Source organism: Aptenodytes forsteri, unplaced genomic scaffold (assembly GCF_000699145.1).
Source record: "Aptenodytes forsteri isolate BGI_AS27 unplaced genomic scaffold, ASM69914v1 Scaffold325, whole genome shotgun sequence".
In the NCBI taxonomy this organism is placed as follows: Eukaryota; Metazoa; Chordata; class Aves; order Sphenisciformes; family Spheniscidae; genus Aptenodytes; species Aptenodytes forsteri.
The window spans coordinates 540636-551942 of record NW_008795575.1 but is presented as its reverse complement, the minus strand read 5'-3'; the positions used below and the strand labels follow the sequence as shown (position 1 = coordinate 551942).

General features: G+C 46.4%; 1 protein-coding gene across 1 annotated transcript in view; it reads right to left on the bottom strand.

Moving 5' to 3' along the window:
• Positions 1-8739: 8739 nt before the first annotated feature.
• The window catches only part of CACNA1B (calcium voltage-gated channel subunit alpha1 B), a 313074-nt gene continuing 310506 nt past the window's right edge, over positions 8740-11307 (bottom strand). Inside the window, 3 exon segments of the mRNA XM_009282246.1 lie at positions 8740-9003; positions 9006-9060; positions 9062-9282. Coding sequence (XP_009280521.1) covers positions 8740-9003; positions 9006-9060; positions 9062-9282 — 540 coding nt within the window.

The following is an 11307-nucleotide window of genomic DNA, read 5'->3' as shown; positions in this document are numbered from 1 at the left end:
GTCCAATCTAAACCTCCCCTGGCACAACTGGAGGCCATTGCCTCTCGTCCTATCGCTTGTTACTTGGGAGAAGAGACCGACCCCCACCTCGCTACAACCTCCTTTCAGGGAGTTGTAGAGAGCGATAAGGTCTCCCCTCAGCCTCCTTTTCTGCAGGCTAAACAACCCCAGTTCCCTCAGCCGCTCCTCATCAGACTTGTTCTCCAGACCCCTCACCAGCCTCGTTGCCCTTCTCTGGACACGCTCCAGCACCTCGACGTCCTTCTTGTAGTGAGGGGCCCAAAACTGAACCCAGTATTCGAGGTGCGGCCTCACCAGTGCCGAGTACAGGGGCACGATCACTTCCCTAATCACCCGGAGACCCAAAAATATGGGAACCTTCAGCAAGGGGCAGCCAGACCTGCCTGCCTCTGGGTGGATGTCCCTTGCCAGGAGGTGCTCAAGCGCCCCGGGGTGTCACCTGGCTGTCATTTTGCTCAGACAAACACTGCACCGGCAGTGGGTAAGCTCCTCGCTTTAGGTCCTGATTGCTGCTTGCTCCTGGGGAGACGTGAGCCCAGCTGGGTGCAAAAGGTGCTGCGCTCACCCCTCTCTGCCTGTTTCAAGGCCCTTCCCCTGCCATGCGCCGACTCAGCTTGTCAAGGAAACGAAGGTCAGAGACACTCAAGGAGTCATTTGCTTTGCCATGTAGAGGACTTTATTTGTCAAGAACATGTGACACGGGTTCGGCTTTCCTTTCTCAGGTGTTGCTGAATCCCACTGATTTCCACGGCCGTGACCTTCTGCCCCAGCAGCACACCTCCCGTCGCATCTCTTGGCTCTGTCCTACAGCCAGTCTCTGCTGTGGGACGTGCAACTACCTGGCAGTGCAGAGACTCTGCCCTCCGCTCCTTTCACATGCCACCATCCCACTGCAGGAGGAGTTTTTTTTAGGTGGATCACTTGCAGAACCAGGTCTTTTAAACGCTCTCCGCTCCATGAGGAGGAAAAAAAATCTTGTGAAAGGCATGCGTTTATTCTGCCACAGTCCTGTCGGCTCGGCCCAGCATCATCTTTTTAAACACGCTATCATTTTGCTGAATTCAGTAACAAAACCACATCCACTCCCCTCCTCTGCCTCCTGCGAGAAAATGGGGTTTTACACCCCTGTGGGTATTTCAGACTTTTGTGCAGGAGTAGCTGGACAAGGATCGTGCCTCCTCCTCCTCCTCCTCCTCCTTCTCCTCTGTTTGTGCTGTGCTGGGCAGAGAAAAGGCTGCCAGAAACAGAGAAGTAATAAAAACAGACACAGACAAAGCCAGTGCTGGGATATTCTGTTTCAGAGCAATGACAGAAAGTGGAGATGAGGATAAAATGAATAAACTATGGTTATTGATACTGTTTTCTTTGAATTAACACAGCTCTGCTCCATCAGCATGTCCCAGGCTTCCTCTGCGGGTGAAGGGGCTCTATTCTGGTGTTTCCATCAGTTCGTTCGGGAGTTGGTTTGCTCAGACCTCCCTTCTCAAACAGCCTCAGCAGCTCCTTCACGCTGACTCACCCGCCTCAGGACTTCATCCCCACAAATATTTGCACAGCCTTATCAGAGCCACCCTTCTCCATCACTGTGCAGAGCTCCTTACAGCTACCGCCATAAATCAGTCCCTGACCTTTCATCATTTTTGTTATTGCTCCTTTGCTTTGAATTCCCTCCAATGAACCAACGCATCCGCTAGTGAGATGCCAAATTCTCAGTGTCACCTCACTGAGAGCCTGTGGATATAAAACAATCACGCACACGTCAGTGATTTAAAACACCAAGGCATGAAGGAGGCAGAGTAACCTGCAGGAGCTCAGGAGACCTTGTCCTCGCTTCTGCACTCACTTGCTGGGTGACCCTGGACAATTTAGTTCCCTTGAGGTGTCTCAGTTTCCCTTTTTTATCAAATGAAGATGCAAACCCAGCCTCTTTTGCAAAATATTTTGGAATGTGCTGAGGGACGGTGTTGGGTTGAGGCTCGTTATTATGATCAGGCACTTTCTGAAAATGGTGCTTTCCACAGCCCTGAAAATATCAAATCTACCAAAGGCTGATCAAGAGGGATGAATTCCACTGAGACGAGTAATTCATCACCTTGGAGGGTACGCAGGAGTCTACGAGCACCGTCTGCAAAATGTGGCTGGAACAGGGAATCAGCCAGATGACGGTGGGTTTTCATGCGCCGGGGAATATAAAAGGCCAAATTACCTGCACGGCTCAGACTCAGGTGTATTCAGTGTCTCACCCCGAGTTTTCTGCATCCTGAGACAAATATTTCAGGGAATGACCCTCAAAGAGTGGGAAGGGGAGATGAATCAGCCCTTTTCCATTTTTCGTTTCCCTAGAAAGTAGAAAAAGCCTGAAAATGCTACCCCCTAATGGTAAAACGTGGCGTGGGGGTGCTGTCCTCGGAAATACTGATCCGAAGCCCAGATTTTATCCGTAGGGCTGGGAGTGGAGATACAGGGAGCAGAAACGTAACGGTCTCTGCTAGCAAGATGTGCCCCTGTGGGGAAGAGATCTCATGCAAATCCACTCACAGCAGCTTCGCATGAACCATTACACCGGTCATGAGAACCAGGAGGTGCTGGGGACGAGGTACAAAAATAGAGCCATTTTGTGGAGTTCAGCTGAACTCAAAAGCAAAGCAAAGCCGGGTGTTTCAGCTCCCGTGTCTTGGACGTGGGAGATGCTTCGAGTCCGGCGGCAGGGATCCCTCCTGCTCCAGCTCCTTCGCTCCAGGACTCAGGCAGTCCCTGGAGAAGCTGTTGGGTGCATTGCTGCCTTGGTCTCATGGATCAAAAGAATACAGCTGAAATAAGGGGAAAAAGAAAGGAAAGAAAGAAAGGAAAGGAAAGGAAAGGAAAGGAAGGAAGGAAGGAAGGAAGGAAAAAGAAAGAAAAGAAAGAAAGAAAGAAAGAAAGAAAGAAAGAAAGAAAGAAAGAAAGAAAGAAAGAAAGAAAGAAAGAAAGAAAGAAAGAAAGAAAGAAAGAAAGAAAGAAAGAAAGAAAGAAAGAAAGAAAGAAAGAAAGAAAGAAAGAAAGAAAGAAAGAAAGAAAGAAAGAAAGAAAGAAAGAAAGAAAGAAAGAAAGAAAGAAAGAAAGAAAGAAAGAAAGAAAGAAAGAAAGAAAGAAAGAAAGAAAGAAAGAAAGAAAGAAAGAAAGAAAGAAAGAAAGAAAGAAAGAAAGAAAGAAAGAAAGAAAGAAAGAAAGAAAGAAAGAAAGAAAGAAAGAAAGAAAGAAAGAAAGAAAGAAAGAAAGAAAGAAAGAAAGAAAGAAAGAAAGAAAGAAAGAAAGAAAGAAAGAAAGAAAGAAAGAAAGAAAGAAAGAAAGAAAGAAAGAAAGAAAGAAAGAAAGAAAGAAAGAAAGAAAGAAAGAAAGAAAGAAAGAAAGAAAGAAAGAAAGAAAGAAAGAAAGAAAGAAAGAAAGAAAGAAAGAAAGAAAGAAAGAAAGAAAGAAAGAAAGAAAGAAAGAAAGAAAGAAAGAAAGAAAGAAAGAAAGAAAGAAAGAAAGAAGAAAGAAAGGAAGGAAGGAGGAAGGAAGGAGGAAGGAAGGAAGGAAGGAAGGGGAAAGAAGAAAGAAGAAAGAAAAAAAAGGCAGAAAGCCCCCAAAAGGCTTTTAGGATTTGAAAACCCATATGGGATTGTAAGCTGGTTTTGGAGCTGCTCTGTGACACACATCTGGAGGGAAGAGGTTGCTCATCTGGCCCTCCAGGCAGATTCCAGCTCCCCAGATGGTTGCGGTGGAGCGAATGTCACGGGGGTCTCTGCTGAAGTTGGGATGCACACTGATTCGCAAATCTTGCACTGCTTTTCAAACCTTCCCTTGTATGCTGCTCAGACACATTCAGAAATCTCCATTCCTCCTGTTTGGGATATTTTAAAAAATTAATAAAAATCCTACTCTTCTCCCCTATGCACCACTGTTGTCCCACCCAAGAAACCTAAACCCTGCACAGACTGCAAGCCAAGAGATGTTATTCTGCTAATAATTTGCTGTGTGACCTCAAGCAAAACCATTTTCTTCACATGCTACAGCCTGAACCGGTGATCAGGAGGGAAAAGACCTTTTCCTTGCAGGGACGGCATTTCACACGATGCCTGAATCTCGGGTGGGACCTTGGGTGGTCTCATCACAGAAAAGATTCAACAAGAGAGAAGAAGAGTTGAATCTAAAATAGGCCTTGTGCTCTGAACAGTACTGAAAAATGCAAAAATGCGATGGTCCTCCCTTCAGCGGTGCTCTCCAGCTGCTAATAATTTTTCTCAAGTTTTTGGAGAGTCCTTGGCATTGTCAGAAGCATCACAACAACACGCCCTGATGAAGGAGATGCACGCAGCGGAATTTTCCCCCCTGGTAGGGAATGAAGGTGGTTCTCCAAAGAATTTAAAAGTTCCTTCCTCGTGTACCAACAGACCTTGGGTTTTTCTTCTGCTCAGGGCAAGCCTTGGGAGTAGGAACTTCAAGGTACACTAAGCAAGTAGTATTATTATTAATTTGTTTTTTTCTACAAGTGCTACAGCACACCCTGGACACGGGGCAGACTCCTGACACCAATCCAACCCCACACGCTACCGATTTCCATGCCCATGCCTACCTGAGGTAGCACCAAGGAGACTTGCTTGCACAGTGGGTCTAAGGTTTAATAAAGGTTAATTCTAAAGGGAGCCGCATGCCCAACATTTTTGCACATCAAGAAGAGAAATAGCCTTCTGTTAAAAACCTCTAAGGAATTCAATCACTGCTAGGGGTTTTTTGTGACCCTCAACTTAAATTATGCGATTTTGCTGCCTGTTGGACTCCAGGAACTGTAATCTCCATACTGGATCCATACTGCAAAGGCAAATTTGCAAACAGCTCCCTACTCAGACCGAGCATCTGTGAAGCCTGTACGGAAACACACACAGACGTGGCCAATTTCTTACAGCATCCCAATTCGGGCTAAACTAAATCCGGTTTCACACCGGATCTCACGGGCTATCGCTCAATGCGGTGGCCAAGCCAAGCTGCCTCCTGCCGGCTCTCTCCTGGCCAGCCCGCCGGCTGGGAGGCTGCTCTCAGGATGGCGGTCTCCCGGTCACTAGGCACACTGCACACACCATCTTTGAATTTGTAAGTTTTTTTGCTAAGTTTTTATTTTAATTCAAGGACTTTGCTTCATACAAAATGTAATTGTAGAAACAACTGCAGAATTCAAAGTTTGGCTGATAAATATTACTCAGGCAGCAAACTAGGCAATCACAGAACCTTTTTTTTTCTTTTTTTCCCCCTTTTTTTTTTGGCTAAAGTTCCGCTTGTGTTGCATGGTTGGAACTTTTATAATTTTTAACACTGTTTTTTTAAATATAAAGTTTTGCAACAAACCCCCAATTTATATCAAATATAATTAAAAATTAACAACTGATGAATACATTGTATCAAAAAAGTACGAAGATAAACATTTTCCATGCACATACTTTTTATATATATGTATATATGTATATATTTTACATGCAAACATTACTTATTCAAAGTACAGCCACTACGAGACTGGTTCTGGATGCAGAAAACTGATCGGTGCAATTCAAGTTTGGCAACTCACTATGAGGATTCTTGGAAATATCATGTATGCATTGAAGAGACAGCAGAGAGGCTGTAAAAAAAGGTAGGAAAAGGGTTATGAACAATTGTGGTCAGGCTTGTCTGTCTGTCACTGTCATCGACCGCTACGAGGTGAGTGGAGGATTAGACAACTTGAGATTCTTCTTCGTGTTCTGCCTAAGAATTGGAGTGACCCAAGGCCACTGTTTGGCTGTGCGCTTCCAGACGGCGTGTTAGTGTGGGGCTGCGGGTTTGGGGATCTAAAACGGTAGAGGAAGGGGAAAGGCAAAATTATGCAGTACAGAAAGACATCTCTTTTGCTTTCCAGTGCGGGTACAATGTTTGCATGCACTGTCAGAGAGATTGCTTTTTCCCCTCTCCTTTACTTCCTGCAGTAAAATAGTAACGTTTTCTTTAAAATTTCAAATAAAATGTTTGTGCCTTCATATAAGGAAAATGTATAAAACATTTGGTCACAATCATGCTGAAGCCTGAAACAGGAAAATCCAGCAGATAAAGCTACAGAATGGATGAAGGTCTTTCTGACTCTTGGTGGTTTGGATGTGTTTCCGAACGTGTCATCTTGTTGCATAGCCCTCCATTTGCAAATTACAGCCGTTACCCATCGCGGACCTCTGGCCACTGCACTTCCTTTATTCAAAGTGCACATAAATACAGAGACAGAGATAGAGACAGGAGTTATCCTTTAGCAGAATCCAGGGATGAGATTGGCCAGAGATTATTATTTAGTAACGGAACCAAAAAACCACAGAAGGAAACGAAAACAGGTTGAATTTCCTCAACAGAAGAGCTACAGGAGATGTGAAGAACCACCCTACAGCAGACTGCTCCCCGCCTGAGGCTGAAAGACTTTTGCTGAGAGCACGAGAGACCTCCTGAGCGTTTTGGTAGCATCCGATACCCTCCAACCACCCCAGCGACAAAACGAATCACCAGGGTCCAGCGGGATCTGTACCCGTCCTAAGCAATCACCTAGAGAAGTTTCACAGTTCTGGGGCTTGGTAGATCCTCTGAAAAAATTCATCTGTCCAACACTCTCCTCTTTCCTATCAGCATTTTTAGCGATGCGCTCGTCTGGCACCTCCCACCCTTCCTCCTTTAACCTTTTGTCAGTGTATTACATGTCCTCTGGCCGCCCTGTGCCCCGAATTAGCCCTACAATGGTTCGTCAGACCCACGGACACAAGGTCCTGCCCAGGCTTTTCCTTCAGTGCTCCCTCCCCGCCAGCACATCGTGTTTGCCCCTTTCCCAGGCTCAAAGTGCAGAAATGCACACGTGCACAAAAGAAATCGTCCAACGCAAGAGTCATTGCAAGAACACAGAAATCTCATCCCTGAGAATCAGAGTTAGATTTTCTTTTTTTTTTTTTTTTTTAACCCTCCTCATAACAGGCAATAAAAACAAGACCCTCTCCAACTGCCCTCAACAGAAGTTGTGCACCGTGGAACAAGGCCAGAGCTCTCGCAGCCCAAATGTGACTTGACATGCAGTGTGAAAGATGCTGCTTCTCCTGCAAGAGTACCTCTGCAGATGCTGTACTTTTCCACCTGCATCTCTCCTGCAGGACCTCAACGCTAATCAATGAGAAAAGGCCGGTTTTGTTTGCTGCAATCACTCCCCTCCCACCAGTAAAAGCATATTAAAAAAAAAAAAAAAGAAGGAAAAAAAAAAAAAAAGGCCAACAAAACCCAAACCAACCCCAAAGCATGTTTGCCTTCCCCACTGTAAGCTTCCAACCTGGTACTCGAACACACTGTCCAGTAATGCGACGCGGGGCTTTGTGTGCACCGCGGAACCTCCGAGACGAGCGGCTCCTCCCGGCTCTGCCCTCCCTCCCCTCCTGCCCCTCCCCACGCTCGCCCAAGGTCTGATGCATCGAAGCAAGAGGTTGCATCGTCGCTGTGAAAGATTTCAAAGGTTAGGCACTTAGTAGTGAACAACTGGAGCATTCGGTAGAAACGGTGGGACCTGGAACGACAATTGGACTAATTCTCTACATAAAGAGTATTTTTTTTCCTTTTTTTTTTTTTACTGTACAATTTACAAAAATGCACACAATGAAAAGTTAAAGTTCTATCTAATAGCTTGATATAAAACCAATAACATTTCTTCTTTTCTCCCCTATGCTTTTTCCTCTTTTTTTTTTTCCTGGAGATTTTTTTTTTTTAGTTGTTTTTTTGCTAAATCAAGCTTATATTGTAAACAAGACAAAACAGTGAGGGCGTGTTGCGGTCGACAGGAGAGAGGGACGGAAAGAAAAGTCTCAGCAGCAAGGAAACAGTCCTTACAAAGTAGTTCTCTTGTGGCTTTATCATGTGTCAGTGTGAGGGACCCGACGTGGTGAGTAAAATAAAAGAGATCCACACGGCAGCGGTGTCAGAGCAGAGTCCCGGCTGCCGGAGCGCTCGTTCAGCTCAGGGGTGTGTCACTGGCTCCGCCGAAAAGGATTGCTGTGGCTGAACATCAAGTCCCGATGGACTGTCCTTTGTTCTGGTCTGTGTTTCTCCTCTCCCAGTTTCTTGGGTAGATCTCTTCCTTCTTAGTGGTGAATGAGATAAAACGCAGATGCGATCTTTGTTCATGTGTGTCCGTTTGCAACCCCCGACTCCCACCCTGACCGGGGAAAAAAATATAATAATAAATTAATTAAGAAATAGCCCAACAAAAACTGCGCCAATCTCAAAAAGAATCGACAGTCTGCTTTTTCCGACGTCGAATGTGAGGACTGCTCTTCTCTCGGCTTCTCGCGTGTCGTGGATTTGGCATCTGGTGCATGTCTTTGAACTAGACAAGGCAGTAGGGAGGCGGGTGAGAGGGGGAGAGAGATATGTGCCCCCCTCGCTGCCTTCCCCCTAAGGAGGGAGCCTTCTTCCTCGACCTCGATTTGTCTAGTGAAAAAAAAAAAAAAAAAAAGAAAAGAGAAAAAAAAATAAAGAAAAAGAGAGGAGAGAGGCTGCAGGAGTGTCTCCGGACCCGGGGGCAGAGCAGTTCTCGTGGCGGGGGCTGCCCCGCGGGCCCCCTCCGGCCCCGGGCACCGCGCGCGTCGGAGCGCACAGCCTTCCAGATGATAAAACTCATCGATTTTAAACGCGCACACCTTGAAGGGTTTTGCCATGCCGCTAGCACCAGTCATCCTCATCGGCTTCGTGGTAGTAACTACGTCCTCTGGTGCCAGTCCCGGGGCCTGTGTTGAGACCCAGCGTGTAATGGTAGCCGTTGGGCACCCTGCGGATTTGGTGAGACTGGGAGGTCAAGGAGGAGACGTAAGAAGTCCTTGAGGACCGTCCCGAGTTGGTGGCCACCGCCTCCTCGAAGGTGAGGGTGTCCTCCGGCACCGCGCGGTAGGGGCTGCCTCCGGCCTCCGGCACCGCGCGGTAGCGGCGTCATCGCGGTGCCCCAGGCAGGGGTCGGAGCCGATGCGGGCCACTGCCGGCGGGGGCGAGCGCGTTGTGCTCAGACAAGCCGCGGCTGAGACGTCCCGGGGAGAAAGTGGGCAGGCCGGTTTGGAAACTGGTGAAGTGCACGGGCGAGGAGTTAGCGGTCTTGTAAGTGATGCTGGGGCGTGGGGTTAGTGGAGTCTGTGGGAGCTGCCTCCGACCCCGGCATGGGGTACTAGCACCAGATGTCGACAGCAAGGGGCTCCCATTAACTGAACCACTGCCCTACATAAAAATTGGAACAAAGCAAATCAAAAAATAAAAAAGGGAAACACCAGACAAACACAAAGGCAGGCAGGTATAAAACAGAAGGAGAAGCAACAGGAGGGAGAGACAAGTCACAAGAGGAAAGAAAAGCAAAAAAGAGAGAGTTTAGACAAGCACAGTTAGGGGGAGGAGGCTCTCGAGAAATAATTCAACACGAGATGTAAAGAGCTGGAGAACTAAAGTTCTGCGAGCAGTAAATAAGAACAGAAATGATCAGAGCATCGGTAGGACGCAAACTGGCAGACGGCTCCAACAGAAGGGGACACTGTCCGGAGGGAAGGCATCCACATCATACACAGGCTCAACATGCGCCTTACCTGAACTAGGCGGGAGCAGCTTAAAAACCTAAGGTATTGGTTTTTTTTTTTGCAAATACAATTTTGCAAAACAGCACACTCTGCTTTGGGGCAGATTTTTGCAGAACTTCACCCAACGGTTGTGAACGCTGCTCTTGGGGAGCATTTCTGTGGTCAAAATTGGATTATGTGGAAGGAGGATTTGGGGGCAGACTATTTTTTTGTAGTTTTGGGAATGAAATGCATTTTGATTAAATAGCCACTTTCCGGAAAAACAACAAAAAGCTTTTTGGATGGGCTTTAACTTTAACAAGAGGGTCCCTTGAAGAAAAACATGTTCACCTTCTCTTCAATATTACACATTTGATTTTTGAGTGGTAGAAAAGTCTGGCAGCTTCCTGAGTTACTAATAGCGACATGTGGGAGTGGACTAAGCTACAGTAAGTTAAAAAATGCCATGAGTGAGAGGAACGGGACCTTGTTTTGGCATTTCTATTTACATTCTCCCAGGGCAGAACATGAATAGCCCTGAGAGTGCATTTTAAAAATCCCTTAGCCTTTTGTGACCTAACACTTTGAGACCAGACCTTTAATTTTTAAAGTGCGGCTTTTCCTTCCTATAAAAACATGAGGCTGTTGCTTGTTGGGCTATCAATCAATCCTTATTCTGCTCTGCCTGGGTTTTCTAACACAGTTTTGAGGGCAAGCCCGGCAGTGCTGGAGGCTATCAGCCCAGCAGCTGGATGCAGAGGCTATTTTAGTTGTGGTTGCCATGAGTCGTGCCATGTCTATCAGAAGAAGAGGCAATACCCGCGTAACCTGGAGGTGCAGAGCAGCCCTCACTGCAGCCCTGCTCTCCACAAGCATTGGGGACTGGTACGGCATTTGCTGCTCATGCTGCTGGACCAAAGACTCAGGTGTTTCCTAGCCTGGAAACCAAGTCTTTGCCTTTCTCGTCTTTCATTTTCACCCTCTCCCTTCTCTGGCTTCCCCACATTTCAGCTACAGACCCATATTCCTGTCCCAGGCACCTGCCCCCTGGCCAAGCTGCCTCCCATCACTTGCCTCCCCATGGTGATGGAGGAGATGAGGACCTACAGTGTCCCAACATCTAGGGGAAAATGCCCAGCTTTTTCCAAGGGCCTGAGGCTGATCACCTCAAGATTACAATACTTACAGAAGAAAGCAGAACTGAATTGTTTTGATAAGTATTGAGCTGTCTAAAAATGGGTTTTTTTTGGCGAGATTTTCAAATTGCTTTTATCTGGAACCAATTCAAGAAATGATCTTGATTGTAAAAAAATGGTGAGGTCTTCTTTCAAAATGTCCAACAAGCTCCTTCTTGCTGAAACATTCTGAAATTTCACGAAGTTTCATCTCATTTAAAAAATGCTTTCCTCAGATTCATCGTGAAATCGGATTAATATTTAACAATTCACCTGCACTGAAAAGGAAACAGTGAAATAATTCACAGAAGACGTATAACATTTCTATGTGGGTCAAACAAAGCATTGTGAGTTGACCCACAATGAAATGTTCATGGCTTGGTTTTCTTGTCTCCTCTTTTTGCATTAAAAAAAAACTCCAAAGGACTTCTTTTTGAACCAAACCTGTCCTGATTTTTGGCTTGGCTCTAGCTGGAACGGAGCCACCTTGTTGGCAGGGTGAAGCTCAAGCCAGCCTCTCT